This window comes from Hippoglossus stenolepis, chromosome 20, assembly GCF_022539355.2.
Source record: "Hippoglossus stenolepis isolate QCI-W04-F060 chromosome 20, HSTE1.2, whole genome shotgun sequence".
NCBI lineage: Eukaryota > Metazoa > Chordata > Actinopteri > Pleuronectiformes > Pleuronectidae > Hippoglossus > Hippoglossus stenolepis.
The window spans coordinates 358,571-378,653 of NC_061502.1; the positions used below are offsets into that span (position 1 = coordinate 358,571).

The window sequence follows — 20,083 nt, forward strand, 5'->3', positions numbered from 1 at the left end:
TCACCCTTTCTGTTGCTGAATGGTGAAAGGTTCTGAGTTGAGAACAGCTCCTGTTCGCTGAAAGGGATAGTTCACCCAAAAAATGGAAATTCACTCATCTACTCACCACTCTGACGATGGAGGGGTGGGTGAGTGTTTGAGTCCACAAAAAAATGTCGGGGTTTAGAGACACTTGGATGACACCACAGGAGCAGATAGTTACCACACATCACAGCAGCTGGAAGGCTTTGACTGCTGCAGATTGATAAAACCTCGGTTACATCAATCTAACATCACACAATTTTCTTGCAGTCTGTACCTTAGGAAAGGTCGAGGAGAGACGAGGATCTGTAAAATCTACGACTCGCCCTGCCTGCCAGAGGCTGAAGCCATGTTTGCTATCAATGCTGACGGAGTGGGCGATGTCAAGGACTAAGTGGGCAGAGAGAGGAAGCTACAAGCTGCTGGTAAATGCTCACTTGTTTCTTGGTCAACTGTGTTGAATGACGATGACCTTAACACAAAGCCACAGATGGGCTCATTGGATTTTGAGTTGGCTTCCCTGAGGCAGAACCGAAAAGACGGTCCTGCCTATATGCATTGCATGCTCACTGAGAACGCTGTGACATTAAAATATTTGTTTTGTGGATTCAACAAAGGAAAAAAAACTGTTTCCTACAGTTACGACATAGAATCTCATAGTTATGGTATACCACCTCATAATTGTGAGGTTATATCTCCATAATTACAAAAAATCGTGAGATTTATATTCTCGCAAGAAGTTCTTTAGTTCTAACCCTTACCCTACCTGTAATGTGTCACAACTCATAATTACGAGTCACTAAGTTGTAATGACAGAAAAAGTTGTTTTTTCGTTGTTAAATGTGCTGCAGTTTCTTTTAAAAAAGAAAGTGTGGTAAAATTATTTGCTATAGCTTGTGACATTTATTTTTCTGTTAATTTGATGACGTTTTTGTTGAGTCGTGCTTTCTTTGGTGGGTCTGATGGTGAAGCTTTTTTTTCAGAAGGCAGATGAAACATTATTTTACAATGAACACACTAAACCACTTCTGTTCAGTCCCTTCTCTGTTTATTTACCAGAAAGAGAATTAAATTCCTTTTACCAATAAATTAAACCTGTTGCATCATCGCAGGAGGAATTTTTTACTGTCTGAGCTATCCCCATGTTGTTGTTGGTTACACACATCCTTAACATACCTGAGGTAGAGTGGTGTCACGGTGGTTCAATACACACAACTACAACTTAATAAAGACAAAAATGTGAAAACAGAAGTTTATTAAATGTAATCACTGTGTCACTGAATTGCATGCAACATTTTTCATTCATTAACTGTGAAAAGGATCACTTCTGATATCCCCTGTTAACTCACAGCACATGTATTTTCAAAAAAGTAAATTCCAGGGAATAGAAAACACAGTACTATTAAAGTGATGTTAGATGATGACCTAATTAAATACTGCACCTGTACTTTCACTTCAGGAAATCATGTAAAAAAAATATTAGGATACAACCAGACAACTCCTACCTCCAATTAATTTTACCATCGCATATTACTAAATATTCTGTGTCTGTAGTGGAAAACTGTAGTGTTTGACTAGTGGGAATCTTCTTCCACTGTGGCATTATGACACTGAATTGAATGTAACTAAAGAACAATAATAATAAAATGACCTTACCTCTGGTATCTAGCTGTGCAAATGGGTTAATTTGTCTGGTCCTTGAGATATCTGCATGGCTATGAATCACTAAGTTTAAATATAAGCTTGGTCTTTTTGTTTATCTGGGTGAACAAATTCTGTTGCATTCACATTTTGGTGCTGAAAAATAAAACGACCCTCAATGACCTTTAGGTATAAAGACATACTTATCAGAATAGGTACCATATGTACACAAAAATCAATATTAATTACTAATACTGACTTAATGAAGCATAATAAAGTCAGCAGGAAATAAATCAACATCAAAAAACTTTATAAGTTCACAGTGACAGCATAACAAAGATATCCACCAATGAAGGGAAAGAAAAAGAATGTGCCTTTTGTAAAGCCCACCGGACTGATTGATCACAGATGGGTGGCCTGACTAGCCAGGCTCCATCTGGTAGACCTCAGTCTAAATTAATTGTTCAAGTTGCTCTGTCAGTTAAGACCACAAGTTGAGCTTCCAGTTTGGATGTTTCTTCATCCTAGGAAACAAAGAAAAGTCAACAATAAATAGAAATGAAAGCTGCAATCTTTCACTTTCTGCGTGTAGTTACTGGTTGTTGGTTGACATGGCCTGGTATTATGTAATGCATCTGCACAGTGCATGATGGAGTTAAAGGTCACATCCTGTTGAGGTGTGCATCCTGTTGCCAGTAGGTGGTGCTATGACTTTCGAATTTTGGCATGTAAATGTGGTCACGCCAGGTCATCAAACATGTTGTCAGATTGGACAATGTATTGTCAAATTAGTGGAACTTCCTGTTTCATGGCTATATGGCCATAGTCATGCTGTTAAAGGAAGACTTATGATTAGCACAACTTTTCATTATAGTTGATGTAATTAATTTTGTAAAAGGGGTTGTTTATAGTACAAGATCTTGAAATTGAGCAGAAATTGTGTATTAAAATGCGTAAAGGTGTGCTGCGGCTGTGTTACGTTTCTGCATATAAAGTGAAGACCAGACCATGAAATATTTCAAACATACATATGTTTTACATATGCATCAGTGTTGTATTTGTTGTTAGCGATGCATGATCGTGAAAATAAGGTAAATGGTTTAATTGTTGTAATCAAATTAGGACTGACTTCATCGATTTCACTGTGGAAAATCACTTGTTACAACAGCGGACAGGAAGAATGATAAGGAAAGAACTGTGTAAGAGTGTAGTTGTTTGCCTAGGGACCAAAGGGTTGTCAGATTATGAAGCACAAATGAAAAGTATAAATGGTTGCAACACTTTCTGTATGCGTTTCAAAATAAAAGCACTCCAGCATTTCTGTTGACCGAATCCATTCTTTTGTTTAAAAAAGGTTTTTTTATCGTGAAATATTTGCAGGAGCGGACAATGCAAGGCTTCATACTGTCAATTTTATTCCAGGAGTTTGATTATAGTGGTGTTTACATACTGATTTTTATACATGTCGGTGAAACGGCATGCAAGGGCTGCTTCATTGAAATTTTCCAGGGGCCACTATCGAGCCATTTTGCTACAACCATTTTGCAAAACCCATATTGGGAGTAAATGTTTGTTGTTTCATGAGTTCATCAACATTTGCCGCACAACATTCACAAGATGTTTTCATCTCTTATGGGTATTTGGACCATATTTCAGCTGGATCTGGTCCTGTAAAGTTTGATAAAGATTGGACAATGTATAGTCAAGTTAGAAGAACTGTCTGTTTCAAGGCAAAACATCAAACTCAGAGTACAACTTTTCATCTTGAAGGTGTTTAGATTACACTGACTCAATATGAAGCTGATCTGATTAATCCTCCTTCAAAAGGATCTTCCAACCTAATTTTTGCTAGGTGTGGTCAACCTGCTGGGAGGAGTACATCACAGTATAAAAGATGTAAATTATATTTGACTGTAGGGTGTGCTATGACTGAATATTGGTATGTAGATGATGAAAAGTTTTTCTCAGCGGGCGTGTGCGTGGCGTAGAATTTAAATATTTCACCGCGAAACAGGAAGTTGTTGTATTGTTGTGCATTATCCAACTTCACATGTTTGATACGCACATAGTTACAACAACTTCCTGTTTCACGGTGAAACATTTAAATTCTACGCCACGCCATGCACACGCCCGCTGAGAAAAACTTTTCATCATCAAGGTGTTAAGATTGCACTGACCAAATTTGAAGTTGATATTATTAATACTCGAGGAGGAGTTGTGTGAATCGCCAAAAATGACTGACTTCTTGTTGGGTTTGGAATATAGGTCCACGCAACTTTTTGGTACATCTGGGAATGATACATATGGCTTATAATTTTCATTTTGGTAAAACGTGCTGCTGGGGTTGCACTTTAGGGGGCGCTCGAGTCAATTGGGTACGCAGGAAAACCAAATAAATTTCTCACATCTGAATTTTGGGCAAAGTTTCACATGTTTAGGCCACCAAATGTGCGATTCAATGCTAGAATAAAAAGTAGTAAATACAATAGGGTCCTCGCACTGTAAGTCCTTGGGCCCTAATTAATTGTTGGGTGCAATTAGTCCTTTGTAGTCTGATGAAGTAGTAGTCTTAAAAAATAAAAGTTTTTACTTCAAACAAGTCTGAATATTCTTGCTTAGCTCCACATCTGACAGATTCATTATTTACTTTCAATGTTATTCTTTCAATATTCAATGCTACTGTAGAAACCGAACTGTTTTGATGAATATCTCGAATCTGTGTACATGCAGTACAATCTCGAACATGCAGATTTCACATACTTTAACATTCTACACACTTTTCCATTATGTCACAAACTGTTTCTTCTAATCAATGTTTTAAATACTGTTAATAAGCCCAATGAGACAAATAGTGATTTGTGAATATGGCCTATACAAATAAAATTTGAGTTATTGATTGATTGGTTGATGTTGGGAGGGTGAGGTGTGATCTCACATTGTCACTGTTCGTGGTCATGTTCAGAGCAAGCTGAGTCCAGTTTGTGGCCTCCGATATGTTTCCCAGTTCCTTGTGACACTATGAGCATAAAAATACGATGATTAGTTTCATAGACTTCACAACAGTAACACACTGATGATGTGGCAGTGAAGGACAGGCAAGAAAATACACCCTGATATTTTGGCCTATAGCTTTGCTTTAAGCCTTTGAAAATCGGCTCTGGTTTTTGCTGGAATTTCACTATAATCCAAGTTGAAATTATTTTAGTATTTTGCCTGAATGTCCAACAGGTTTTTTGTATACGAGTTGATTTGAAGAGGTATGTTTTGGAACCTGCTCGGCTCTGGGCCTGCCGCACCACCAACAGTCATAAGCCAGGGACCACCATTCATCGATTCACTGCCCCTTATCCCGGTACATCTCCTCGTGGCAGGGCATTGAACAGGGATATCTCCTTGATACTACCCGCAGCTAAGCTTTCTCAGGAGCCCCTGGCTCCCCAATTCTTGTCCCACCTTCTTAACCATAACCAGAAGCTGGCCTTCTCTGCGCTCTCAAGTGGCCTTACCCGGTAGCCCTAGATCTCGGAGCAGGTGTAATGTTGAGCTCCCAACAAAGCGCATTTAACAAATCTCCACCGGACTGAGTTTTGTATTCCGTCCGCTATCCCTGCTCTCTGCAACCAGGTCTGCATATTTTGCCCTCATCCTTTCATGGGCTGCCTCCAACCCCTCCTCCAATGGCAGAGTCAGCTCCACCAGCAGCTATTTTAGCTGACCAGAGTACCATTTCAGATCGCATTGTGGTGCTGCAGATCTGAAATAGAGCTGCCTGCCAAGGTCAACCTCCAACCCCCACAGTCCCAGACAAAAGGAGCAAGGGTGCTGATCTTTTGCTGGTGGTATCTGTGGACTCCCCCTTGTCTTTGGAACTGGATCCACTGATGGATCTTCATATGGCCCTTTCTCTCCACCACCTCCGCCAGCTTCCTGAGCACCTGGTCGTGTCTCCACCTGAAGCAGCCCTGTGGGAGAGCAGTCCTGAAACTTGCAAGAGTGTGTTGGAGGTAGGCGTTGGTGGTTGCACAGAGATTACAGGCTTGCACTGTCCCCAGCCACTTGTGCAACACCCTGCCCTCGTAGGAGGGCAGGGTGTTGCACAAGTGGCTTGTGCCATCCGTGTGTCCTCAGAAATAGCTAGCTGACTCTGGATCACACGATTGGTGGGTCGCTCCATCCAAGCCCTGCCCGACCTGTTACCACTATCTCATGTGCTGCCACCTGCTCACTGCTTTCTGAACTTCCACCTCTGTCCTCCATTTCCTCCCTGTCACCACACAGATATGCCTGTCCCTCCCAGGAGAATCCCTGAGCTCCAGCACCAGCCTTGCCTCTCTTGCCTCTCTCCAAGAGTCATTGATTGTAGGGGTAGCTGCAGTGTGTTCCACCCGTACAGGCTTGCTGTTGAGTGGCAATTTGGAAGTCCTAGCCTACAAGATAATGCTTAAGCACCACACCTTTTACTTCTCAGGTAGCTGGCTTGAGTCGATGTTGGGTGTCAATCTGTAAAACAGTACAGATGTTTCTCCCGGCTTAGGCACGAAGCCAGGTGGACACAGAGGCTCATTCATTGTGGGGTCACTGTAGTGAACATGGATGTGTTCCTCCAGCTCTCCAGCATCCCACTGGTCTTCTCTTTAAGAAGTCCTTGTGCAAAGCGAAAGGGATTCTAGAAAAAGTTTGCCCTCATTCTCCTTTCTCTTCCTTCGCCGTCTGATGCGCACTGCCCTTCTGAGGTTGGCCAACCTCCTTCTGATGTTGTCCCAAAGAGTTTTAAGGTCCTCTTTTTCTTCTGCATTTGCTTTCCTCCAGTGCTTGCAGAACTGCCTTCAGCTTAAAACCAGATTGGTAATCTCCTTTTCCCTCCTTCCCTTTGTTCTCACTGCTGCTTTCCTGCCGGTCACCTCACTGTACCTGCAACTTCTCCAAACAGGTCAAGCTTTGGCCACTTGATCCTTCACTAACGCACATTGTTCTTCAGGCTTCTGGCACTTTGACTTAAGACTCTTGGGGGTGCTTCTGTGTGTCCTCCTATGAGTCGTTCACATCCTTCCACTCTTCCGGTGCCACCTCCACAAAATTGTGCCCGGTGGCACTGTGGTTTTTGACCTGGCCTTGGATCCTGCTTATCTGAACTGCCTGAGCAGTGCAAGGTTGCTTATGTCTACCACCACTACCACACTTAGGCCCAATCCCATTTCACCCCTTCTCCGTAGCCCTTCCCCTCTGTTTTGCGCAATGTAGGGGAAGGCTGTCCTGATCCTTGTTGGGACGGCGGGCCAAGCGTTAGGGTCATAAAGCCCTGGAAACTGAGATTTTTCAGACACACACTTCAAACCGAGGGCTATGAGAATTTCCCAGAAATGTAAAAATGGTATATGTTTTGGAAAAAAGTTTTGTTGCATCTGTTTACATCGACGACTACTGATGACGTGCCTGGTTTTCAAGACAACTACTGATGTAACAGCTTCTTTAAGTGCTGTCCCAATTCGTAGGGGTAGATTTCAACCACTACCCCTTGTGACTCTGTTTCAAGGGGTAAGATAACCATCGAAAACAAGGGGTAGCGGTATGGAGAAGGGGTGAAATGGAATTTTTAATGTGAATACACATCCCCCTGATTGTTGTTGTCTTCTCCTATCTACATCCACCCTAAGAATCCTCATCTCGTTATAACTTGTCCTTGTGTTCGAAACAGCAACATCTGCCCTGGCCGGTCAATCTTCTGTCCCCAGAAGTACAAAGATTTGAACAGGTAGATTTTAGAACAGAGGGTTAGGGTTTATAACAGAGGGTTATATATATATATATATAATATACACAGTTTATTAATCACACAGTTCCTTTAAATCTGTGTCATGAATTGAATAAGTACAGAGTGTCAGTGAGCAGCTTGTTTACCTTTGCAATGTAAAGTCTCACGGCCTTGGAGAAACCTGGACTGAGTTCCTCTGCCTGGGTGTTCAAATAACACACAAGACAAAGATTCTGTTTAATAATCACTTTACTATATAAAATATCATTACACACTGAAAAGCAGATGAACCGTTAAGACCCACTGAACGCTAGGTCAAGTTCATCTTTGCATTGTGGTTGATTGAGTGTTGTAAAAAACAACCATGTCCCTGGGTTAATGCCAGCCACAGAACATTAGGTCCTATGTCTCTACACTGTAATATCAATACAGGCAAAAATACAACAAATGATATTTAAAAATATATTTATATTTATATATTTATATTTATATATTTACTTTTATCTCACAAGAAAAGCATTGTGACTCCCTGAATCGATACCCTATGTTACATTGCTTCTACTTGCATATATATTTCTGGTCTCTTTCAAATAAATTTTGTAATATTGTTTAGTTTTTACCAGCTGGAGACATGTCTTTATAGGAGAAGATCATAACTGGGGGATGTCTGTAATATACGTTCCTCGGCTCAAAGACAACAGATTGTGTCTCATAGTCTTATTCTTTGTTGAATCAAGTTGTAGATTTATTTATCTATTCATTAACAAGGCAGGTGTATATCTGGGGACACTAGAAAGTGCAGTGTTTAGGATGAGTGATCACAATTCTGGAGTGGTTAATTTGTAGTGGGAACACATAACTTAAATACATACTCTAAGTTTTAGCTAAATAGCCTCCTTTATCCAGTGTGCTTTATACCACTAGCAGCCTTCTTTCTTTTTAGCTAATTATAGACCCATATCAAACCATCTCTTCATTTCTAAAAACCTTAAATGTTGTTGCTGACAAGTTGTGTGATGATTTGCAATAGAATGGTCTGTTTGAAGGCTTTCAATCAGGATTTAGAATCCATCACAGCACATAAACAGCACTGTCAATGACCAATGACCTTTTCATGGCCTCAGACAATAAACTTGTCCCTATACATGTCCTGCTAGATCTTACTGCTGCATATGACACCATAGATAACAAGATTCCATTACAGAGACTAGAACAGGTTTAAGTCACACTCAGACAAATTACAATTTGTTAATGTTAATAACTCAACTTATCCACTGAATGTGACCAGAGCAAACCAAACCTAAGTTAAAACACCCTTAGACCAAAGCAGCAGCAGTCTGTGATCCTGTACCTTGAGGAAGTTCTCAAGGGCGTCATGCAGTGTGGAGTTGGGGGGGCTGTGGTAGAGGGCAGCAGCCGCCTTCCTCTCAATCCAGTCCAGGGTGGCTACCTGCAGAGACACAAACATTTGAAACACTGACATCAGAGGTATTATACCGTAAGAAAGTGTGATGATGAAGATGCATTTGGTAAGACCATAGTCAAACATAACACCAACAATACATCCCTCTATCTCACCTCATAGCTCCATCTACCCAGCAGGTAGAAACACATGGGGTCATCATCTCTGAGGAAGATAGCACGTTCCAGATGCTCCTGGGTGTAAAAAACAAATCAAGTTCTCTAAAAAAACTCCCAAGATAGAAGCTCAACATGAACTGGGATAAAAATGGTTAGCACAATATGTGTCATACAATCATACGATTTTCAGATGACAGCTGTCACCATCCTTGTCAGCAGGGACTCCAGTTTGCTGTGTAGTTTCATTATTTATTAGTTTTAATTCTCCCAAAAAAATAATAAAATCGTAGGTTATGTTACTAGGCCATCTTCAAGGTCAAACAATTTAGATAAATGAAAAAGCCTTACAACATATGTCGCCTGTAGACCAAATAGATGAAACTACCGAATTTCTACGCGTTTGTTGAACAGGTGATTTGATTAGGTTATGTATCAGTCTTAATCTTTACTGAACAAAAACTAGTTTATGTCATTACAGTGTCTCCTAAACACTAAGTGTGTGAGCATCCCAGCGGGGGTCAAGTCGCGTGTCAACGTCTGTGTGCATGTGCGCACATACACATTGGTCTCAAGGTGGAGGGATCCTTAAGTAACTGCAGTTTGCAAGTGAAGAAACAATGCTAGAGCAAGAGTCAGAAGGACAGGTTACCAGTATGTTGTTTTTGTTAACTTCCTATGATTATTTGCGTGAATTAAAGACAGTAAGTGCATATTTACCTATTGTTGTGTTCATTGCCTGTGTAGAATCCTACTGTGTTAGCTTACCATTCCCATAGAGCTCATTTAGGTTATTTCATACTGTTATTTTTGTTAACACACTATTTAGTATTTACCTTATGCAATTAAACCGTATTCCTCTGGTTAATTTATGTAAGTGTTATGATAATAACATGTATGTGTAACCTAGTTTTTCCTGTATGGACACATACTGCCGTGTTTGACCAACATCCCCACTTCAACGTCATCTACAGCTGTTAAACTCAATTCAGACACACTGGTGGTGTGGAAACATGCATGCACATTAAATGGTCTGAATTTATAAAGCAATTTTTAGTCTTGACCACAAAAAGCTCTTTACACTACATGTTTTGCCATTCTCACTCTCTCTCTCTCACGCACGTACGCACGCATACAATGAACATGATCTCACTCCCAGAAAGAACTCATGAATGAAACACAAGGAGACATTACTTTCAGTAAGAGGCTGCTCTTCAGCTTGCCATGCATGCCCTCATACTGGGAGCAGAGTCCTGTCAGCACAGCAAACCTGGAGCCAGAAACAGAAGAACTCAGACACAAAAATATAACCATGTTGTCATTCATGGGAGCAATATTTAAACAGAATGTTAGGGAAAAGTTCATTATCATCTTACCATTTGTGACACTCAGCGTTCAGGCCATTCTTCTTCAGGGCCAGCTCTGCCTCCATACGACCTGCAACACCAGTTCAGTTTATTTCCAAAATCTGTTGGAAGATGCAAACTTTTAAACTTTTCTCTTAAGTAAGTTTACTGTGTTCTAGCAGGATCCACAAGCAGTTGATCATTTCCTAATGTGTGTGTGTGTATTAATTAGTTACCTTGTTGTGCATATATCATCTTCTTTTGTTTGTCCTCAGTGGACTCATACACATCAATGTATGCCCGAGCCAGTCTCCATAGAAACTCCCTGTTGTCTCCATACTGCAAGCACCAAATCAGAAAACCATCACACACCTTTCTGGCATACTCATTAAGGTCCCAAAAAACTTTGAGAGGGCACTAAGGTGATAAATAACATTTATTTAATTTTATGTTTATGTTATGTATTGTCCATTAAATAATTTCTTCACTTTCACATTTAGCTATGTTACAACCTATGTTTCTAACAATGTTTAGAATCATTTCATCCTTATCAAGGTAAACTCACCATACCCCATAACACAGATGATATATAGATATATATATATATATATATAGTAATAGTATTCAGACACTTGGCCATGGCACTTGACATAAAGGTCAGGTACCTCCTGTCTCTCTTTCATCTTTGAGCTGTTTGTGCAACTTGATTGAAGTCCACCTGTGGCAGACTCTTCTAATTGGACATGATTTATCGTTATTATCATCATTAGCATAATCACTTCTTTTATTAACAAGTGCTGTCATCATTGCTGCCGTTATTAACATCTTTACAGTGTCTCCCATTAATTGTCTAGACTGTGGCAGCCCACTAAGTCTGTAATGATTCTCCAAATCCACAATTCAGTTCAAACCTCTGTTTTTGAGGTTTGGGGGGCGGGGTGTATTGGGTGCGTAAGAAAAAGCGGGGAGAACATTTCTAAAACACCAATATTTGGAACAGTAAAAAGAAGAAGAACACTGAAGAACATGTTGGACTTAAAATTACGTAAACAAGAAGGGTGTGTGTGCGTGTGTCTCCCACAGTCTCAACGTCCAGAGTTCAATCCGTCTATTTAGTATATTTAGTTTAAGTCTTTCATTCTCCCCCACAAGCCCAATATACAATAGTTCACTTCAATCCAGTTCAAACGAAAAACAGAACAAAGATTATCTGTTGCGGGTGTTGAGGAATTTTTGACCATCCTCACACATTACTGTATATGCCACTATATATTATGTATATTACACATTATATCTGTACAGGAGAATAGTTCCTGTCTAATTCCACAGATACTCCCTTCTCTCTCTGAGCAGTACCAAAGGTCAGGTTATAGATAAAGGGCCAACCAACAGTACATTGTTGTGTCTACGTTGAGGGACTTTCATATCTAACTCAGATGCTCCAGACAGAGGCACCAACTTCAACTCTCACCAACTTTAACTCTTTTGCATATTTTATAAGTGGCAAGACATAAGGACAAACTGTGATTAAGGTATGCATGCTTTAGACTTAACTATCCAATAGGATGCAAACACCTACAAGTAACATAGAGAGTGACAGCAATTCTAGCCATTCATGCATGTGCTGTTGGAATGGGTGATGCAAGTAGAGGACATCTTCAGACTTGGGGGGGGGGACAATTGCTCATGTTACCGTGTTAGCGTTTGTATATTGTTTCACCTTCTGGTCTCCTTGATGCATCAAGTCTACATTAAAATCTTCTGCATAAGACATCAGCTGCTGCCTGAGTTCTCCTTTCACCAGCTTCCAGAAAACTTCCATAACAGTGGGTTTTACACAGTTAGGTCTTACACAGCCCTACAGCCCACTATATTGTAATCTGACTCTTAAGCTGCTTTCCGACATGCACTGAACTCTGGAAATCATCACGATTCTTCAGAGCAGGTGCATGCGTAAAAGCAAATGTGTGATCCCTGGCTCCTTTGTATTAAGTCCGCCAAATGTCCGGAGGAGTCGATGTGAGCAGGGGGATGATGACACTTAACAGGCCACAGACGCAAAAATGAAAAAAACGAAAAACAAATCCCTCCAGATGAAATGTGTTGCCATACATGTAGAGGACAGACAAGACATCAAGAGAGTTTGTGGTAATAAAAGATGACGCTGGTATCGATGTGCTGTTAACAAAAACACTTGATCTCCACTTTGGAATCAATACATTACATCCTGCCTCTGCCTGCTGTACCACCCCTCACCTGAATCCTGCAGAAGATTTGTTGTTGTTGTGAATGTGTCTGTGCGAGAAACTTTGTGCAGGTGTGAAAGGTAAACTGCGGAGAAGGTCCAGACCCAATTCTCCGGAGTTCCTTCGCATGACATCTCTGAAAAAAGCTATGATGAACCAAATTTTTTTTACCTCTCATAATACAAGAAATCTCAAAGTTGATGTTTGAAGCTATTTGCCTTCATGCACATAAAAATGCAGCCCTTTTACCACCATAGATTGAATTAATTCTGTCAGAAATGTTGTTACATCTGTAACTATTACTGTCAATGTAACAACCAGTCTGACAGTGCTTAAACACAACAGCACCCCTCCTTTCTCTTTTGCCTCTCCATCAATTTCTTACCTCTTATCCCAAACGAGGCAGATGGCCACTCACCCCAAGTCTGGTCAAGGTTTCTTCCACTTAAGAGTTTTTTCTCTCCACTGTCACTAAAGTGTTTGCTCGTTGTGGGAACTGTTGTGTTTCTGAATAATATTGTAAGATCTCAACCTTAATCTTTACAGTGCCCTGAGATAATGGTATGTTGTGATTTGTTAAGTAGTTTATAGTCACTGAACCTGACAATTTCTACACAAATAACCTTTTTTCTGTTATTAGTTTCAGCACTAGTTTACCGTCATGTAAACAGTAAGTCAGTGTCCTATTACTGACCTCTGCTCTGTTGTCCAGCAGGAGTCGAAAGCCCTCTGCCTTTAAACTGGCATCTCCTGTGTGGAGGATGTCACTCTGTGCCAGAAGGAGAGCCAGCTCCCCACTGGGAACTTCAGTCACCAGCTGCGACCTACCCTGATCATCTTCCTCCTCCTCCTCCTCCTCCAACTCTCTACATTCATCCACCTCCTCTTCCTGGGAGTCTTCCTGGCGGAGCGTGATGACTGTGGCACAGCTCCCGTCTTCATCCTCCTCAGACTCCTGCTCAGGCTCCTTCTCAGGCTCCTGCTCCTCTCTGTCTGTGTCCCGGTCTGTGTAGTCTGACTCAGCATATGCTGTGGAGTAACTGGGACATACAGTATATTGAGGATCATCTGTTATTTATGTAGGATTTATTTAGCTGGGAAAAGGTTGTAAATATATTCAAGAAACCGCAATTGCAATTTCACACAACAGAGTATTGATTTGTGAATAATATTGCTGTTTTAAATGTTAATTCACCCAAATTGCTAAAAAATAAAAAATAAGTTCTAAATGGTAATTTGTTTTGTTTGTCCAGGTTTATAGATAATGTCTCCTAGATCTCTGCATCCACCTCAATATTATGAACGTCTAAAATAAAAAAATATATATCTATAACATAATGCAAATCAAGCATGTTCTTTGTAGATTACTTACGTGAACAATGTATACTCTTAACTACCGCAGTGCGGTTGTACAGCTCTGCCAACCAGTGCAGTTTCAATCTACATAATTTTTTTCCCCCAGATTCATATTAGGTCACAATGACCTTTGACCACTGAAATCCCATCATGCACTGACTCTCCCTCTCGGTCTCTCTTCCCCCCATTTATTTATTTTATTACATGTCCCCTTTGTGTTTTTTCCCTCCCATAGTTTCTCTCTCTCTCTGTGTCATATTCTGCAGGTATCGGACTCCAGAGCTGCAGGATCCAGATGACAACTATTATTAATTATTTTTTATGAATATTGGTAAATGGTCTGTATTTAAATCATGATTTTTTTTAGTATTCATGACCACTGAAATCACTTTTACATTACAGTTTTGCCATTCACCCATTCACACAGTGCATCAACTGTTGCTAATGATTTGTGAGGCCACTGTGACCTTTGATCACCAAAATCTGATCAAGTAATCCATGAGACTGAGTGAATATTTGTTCCAACTTTGAAAGAATTCCCTTGAGGTGTTCCTGAGGTATTACATTTAAATGGTAAATGGTTTGTATTTATATAGAGTTTTTCTAGTCTTGATGACTACTCAAATTCTTTACAGTACAAGTTGCCATTCATCCATTACAACACACACTGAGTGCTCAGTACAAACCCTAGCATTACGGCTAACGGGAGGATTCTGCCGTTTCATTGCCGGTAACCAACGAGTTTGGAGCTCCATGTTTTTAAATTATTCTGCGATTATTAGTGCTGCCAGTAGTTCGCTAATGCAGGACTTGCACTTCAACCAACAGCACGACGTCACATCCAGTGCTAGCAGAATATGATGATATTCTTGTTTGAAATAGGCATTTCAGATTGGTGATTTTTTCAATTCAGCTTAACTGTCAGTGTCAAAACCTGTAAGGATTTTTAGAGCGGGAAATCCTCTTTTAAATTATGTTAAATACATTAAGTGTTTCATTTCCACTTTAATGCTTCAACTTACCAAGACATGCCTCCAACTTTGTGGGAACAGTTTGGGGAAGGCTCTTTTCTGTTACAGCATGACTCTGCCCCAGTGCAAAAAGCAAGGTTCACAAAAGGTATGGTTGGGTGAGTTTGGTGTGGAAGAACTTGACTGGCCCACACAGAGCCCTGACCTCAACCCCATCAAACAACTTTGGGATGAATTAGAACGGAGATTACGAGCCAGGCCTTCCCGTGTATCTGACCTCACAAAAGCTCCTCGGGATGAAGTGGCAAAACTTTACATTAGCACACTCCAAAATCTTGTAAAAAGCCTTACCAGAAGAGTGGAAGCTGTTACAGCTGCAAAAGGGGTACCAACTCCATATTAATTCCTATGGATTTAGAATGGTACATCATAAAAGCTCCTGTAGGTGTGATGTGTAGGTGTCCCAATACCTTTGTCCATATAGTGCATATCACATTCACAGGAACGAGAGGTCACTGTGACCTCGACCTCCAGGCACCAAAATCTAATCAATTCATCTTTGAGTCCAAGTATCTACCAAATTTGAAGACATTACCTCAAGCTGATCTTAAGATATCCCATTTAAAAAATTCAACATACTTTGAGGGGCCACTATGACCTTGACATTTGGCCACCAAATTCAAATCCCAGTCCAAGTGAATGTTTGTGCCAAATGTGAAAGGATTCCCTCAAGGCGGAGATTTGCATTCACAAGGCAAATATGTGATTGTGAGGTCACAATGACCTTGACCTTTGACCGCCAAATTCTAAACATGAAAATTCACTCATTATCTACTGAATAATGAGTGAATTTTCATTTTTCAGTGAACTATCCCTTTAAGAACCCACATTCACTTTCATTTGGCCGGCCCCTCACACCAGGAAGTACAAAAATGTACCAAATACAACTTGAAAACAATTTCTATTGAATGCTCATAGGCACTTGTGGTCTCCCAGGTGCATTGTACGAGGAAACTATTACTACTACTTACTTATCTATTCTTAGCACATGGCACTGCCTAACTGTCAGCAATGGTCTTACAAGCATTAGCTGATTAAACTAGTTAAAAAGCCTTTTAAAAATATCCACAAGATCAAGAATATGACAAAACAAAAGCACCACCCATGACATACCCTCCTTCGCTGGTCTCTTCATATGCGCTGGCCATGCCCTGGCTGGCAGTGAAATAGATGGAGCTGGAACTGGTGGAATCATTGCGGTCTCTGTGGACAACATGACGGCGCCTACGTACTCGCTGACTGTCCTCCACTCCCTTTCTGAATGTGAAAGAGTAGAAGGAAAATCCATGCACATCAGTCAAACAATTTCAACAACCTCCATGTGGGGACCCAACCTCATTTAGAAGAATTACTCTTATGCTTCATACAGTACGATGATTTCATTCTGCATTAGCTAGTTTACACGCAAATGCATACAGCCTTTCTTAACAAGCGTCTCCGGTCTGTAGGTCCATTACTTTCTGTCTTCAGTTCAATTTACCATCAGAATAGAGTGCTTTCTTTCATTTCAATTAGAAGTTTGGTGTCTCTGATGGTTTCCTGCATCACAGTTGTTTTTATTTCACTGAATATGTTCACTTATGCTATGTATTATTGGGGACATGGTGCATGGTGTAAGAATAAAGAGAAATCAACAAAATAGTAGTTTGAATACATTCCACGACACAACCCTCTGAGGCCCAATATTCCTTTCACCTTTCAATTACATACAAAGTAAGCTTCCACAGAAAAGAAACCACATTGTTTGACCAACTTACACTGTATGTATCTGCCAGTATTAAAGAACATACCTGTACTTACTAAAAGACTCAAATACAAAAGAATGACTGGGCCAGGAATACCACAGCACATGTTCTACCTTAGAGTTGGGAGGGAAGATCTATTTAGTCAAGTATGAGGCCCATTCCTTGAATAAATGAATATAAATGACTGATGCGACCTACATTAGCACAATTTGTATTTGAACATACATGATGATTATAATACATAGACTTCAATGGGTGATGTGTTTTTTGTGGTCGTTTTCTTCGATCCTTTTTCGTCTTCACTGTCTGGATAAATCTGACTGTTGTTGCAACCTTTCAATGAATACTGTATATCATCAACATACAAGTAAACGCATGATTGTTATTTCAATGTAAACACATGACAAAAATAAGAAAATACTCCGAAACACTAACAAGTTTTTTTTATTATTAATAATAATAATAATAATAATAATAACAACACCCTTTATCAAAGGCGATCATAGAAGGTACTCTAATGCTTTAAATGAAACTACTGTGGATATGTAGATTTGAACCATGTATTAACTACACAATATTATTTCATTTTAATGTTCTGGCTAAAATGACTATTTGGTACAACATGGGAGGCACACTAGCATAGACTCAGTACAGCTCATGACACTGTCACTTACTTGACATCCTGGATGATTTGCACGGCGATGTCCTGCAGGCCGCCCCTCAGCTCAGCCACCTCTGAGCGCAGTGAATCCACGCAGCTCAGCACCTGGTCCAGCTGGTTCCTGAGCTCTAGTTGTTGCTCTGGGGACAAACCCTGTACCACTGCCTCCACCGCTGCCAGAGCCTGCTGCTGAGCCTTCTCCTCTGGAGACAGGGAGAGAGAACAAGTTTATCATATGGGTTTGGTATTATTAGCCATTTAGTCCTGTCTGTCTCAACAGGCACCTCTATACCTAAAATCTCTAACCTTTCTCCCACCCTCTTAACATGAAAATCACTCTATTTTGTCCTGTTTGTCCAGGTTGTTGGGGATGCAGACTAACAATGGTATCATGGACGTCATTCACCTAACACTTCAATCAGACCTCTTCACGTATTTTTATGCAATTTTGCTGCCAAAAGGTGCTTCAACTATGTACTGAGTTGAGTGCCTGAATATGTATGTCAAAGAATTGCATACTTTGCAACAATTATCAAGTTCTGTTTTTGCTGTGTTATTATTGGGTATTTAAACTAGATTGGTGGGAGAAAAATGTTGACAATATTACCATAAGGCATGTTATGTGCCTGCCTTATGTGCATGCCAGTTCCAGGTAACCCACCCTGAGCTTCCAGTGTCTCCTGCAGCAGCTCTGCTCCAGCCCCGTCAAACAGTCGGCGGGATGGACGGGCCTCCAGCACCAGTCTCTGGAATCTTCTCTTACTGACCTCTCTGTAAATCATGAGGGCAATCAAACCCAAACTGGCAGTAGCTCCAACAGCAAGCCCGATCAAACCACTCCTGCCGAGAGGTGTGTTCATGTCGCTACTCGGAGCAGACACTAGTCGTTATTAAATATCGTTAATGTCGGTTACTGACAGACGCCGCTGTCTCCCACCATTACAGAGCCTCAGCCTGGAACCAGCATGCCCGCGACCGAAGAGAAGGCTGATAACGGCAACGCTCACTGCATTGGACCTAGTTGGCCCAGTGTCACCAGCTGGTCACTAGCCAGTCCCTCTGCTCGGGTTTCAGTTTGGCTAGCAGCGCTAACCACTTTTAATAAGAATTACGCAAATGTCAATTGTTTCTCCTGGCACCACAATTATAGATGTCGACACTTCTTTTCACAAACATCTGTTTACATCAAAATGTGCGACGATGCTGTGAATCCAAACATCCTAGCTACCTCACATCCGCACCCGGCAGCACCAACATCAATGAGGGCAGCAACTTCCGGTTTGAACTTATAAAATAAAACGCGTTGACATCATAATATATCCATTGTTGAAATGCGAACTGAAGCCCATTTCCGTGTGTAAAATTAAATTCAACCTTTCATTTTTATAATGGGGGGGATATAGAGCTCTACCATCTTCCAACATTTAGTGTTTAACAAGTAATTGGACCGATACAGTCAAACCAAATAATCATTTAATATTTGATCTGTTTGTGCACAGAAATCCCTTGAAGAATCTGCTGCATGTTGTCCAGGTCCATGTGATGCAAAGGTTCCATAGAGAAACCTCACATTTACTAAAATTAAATTTCTCTTCAGATGAACTCCAAGATATGGGAAGTAATCTGTTTTCAGTGGAAAAACAAGAACAATTACATTGGAAGAGTATCAATCAATACAATTTTATTTGTATAGCCCATATTCACAAAGTGCAATTTGTCTCATAGGGCTTATCAAGGTGTGACATCCTCTTTCCTTATAACCTCAATAAGAGTATGGAAAAACTACCAAAAAAAACCTTTTAACAGGAGGGGAAAAACATTTGAAACCTCAGAGAGAGCCACATGTGAGGGATCCATCTCCCCGGATGGACAGAATGTCTACCCGGATGTAGCTAAACACATCTACAAAATAACAATATTTACAACATTGATTAGAAGTAGAAGAGTAAATAAAAAAAGATAATTGTTTGTTGTTTGGGTGTACGCAAAAAGGTTATGTGGAATTAGGTAAATACATACATAAATACAAATGTAAAATGTCTTGTGTTTTGAGCAAAGCAGGATAACTTAAAATGGAGGCGTTTTTTCAATGTGTGAGGATGAGGAGACTAACTCTTTGATGCTATGGAGGATGTGAGCAGAGAAGAAGAGGATGGTGACCTTCATAGCGGGATTTGCAACAGCGGTGGAAGTCAAAAACAGGAAGGATTAAAATAATTGTCAAAGCAGCAGTGCATCAACTTGTTAATGATAAAACTGATAGTAAGAGAGGCAATAGAAGAACGGTTAGATGAGAAGAACTTAGTCTCCCAAAAAACATTGGTCTCCAATAATATTGCTCCACTTGTGAAATGAAAGTGTACCAAGAGGGAACCAAAGGTGGTGAGTATTATCCAGTCTGATGCACAATAAACATTGATGCTTCTAGGATTAAAGCAGACAGGGGTGGAAAATGGTTGAGCTAAATGGTTGGAGTTTAAGGATGTGTGATAAGTAGTAATTAGATAAGTAGTTTGAGCTAATGACCATAGAATCTTTGGACGAGGAAATAAGAAAAGGCATTCGACAGGTGCACTCAGATCCAGTGGTACAGTGGAAAATAAAGAAAGCAAAAATGACTTATTGGAGAAAGTTAGGTGACCCGGTAGGGAACACAACCGCAGTAGGAGATGTGTGATGGGAGGGGATGGAAGGGAGTGGAGTTAT

General features: G+C 40.5%; 2 protein-coding genes across 3 annotated transcripts in view; one reads left to right on the forward strand and one right to left on the reverse strand.

Moving 5' to 3' along the window:
* rad51b (RAD51 paralog B) overlaps positions 1-13,919 on the forward strand; it is a 38,700-nt gene extending 24,781 nt beyond the window's left edge. For both annotated transcript variants that reach the window (XM_035143818.2, XM_035143817.2), the window contains exons 10-11: positions 292-446; positions 13,300-13,919. In XM_035143818.2, coding sequence (XP_034999709.1) covers positions 292-415 — 124 coding nt within the window. In that variant the 3' untranslated portion in view covers positions 416-446; positions 13,300-13,919. The remainder of the gene's footprint in view (positions 1-291; positions 447-13,299) is intronic.
* On the reverse strand, positions 1,262-18,643 carry rmdn3 (regulator of microtubule dynamics 3). The gene is made up of 12 exons (XM_035143816.2): positions 18,039-18,643; positions 17,391-17,580; positions 16,085-16,228; positions 13,279-13,624; positions 10,575-10,677; positions 10,369-10,429; positions 10,187-10,262; positions 8,993-9,070; positions 8,766-8,864; positions 7,561-7,614; positions 4,598-4,678; positions 1,262-2,186 (listed from the first exon to the last, which is right to left on the reverse strand). The coding sequence occupies exons 1-12, from the start codon at positions 18,235-18,237 to the stop codon at positions 2,127-2,129; spliced, it is 1,491 nt and encodes a 496-aa protein (XP_034999707.1). The 5' UTR covers positions 18,238-18,643; the 3' UTR covers positions 1,262-2,126.
* Between the last annotated feature and the right edge of the window lie 1,440 nt (positions 18,644-20,083).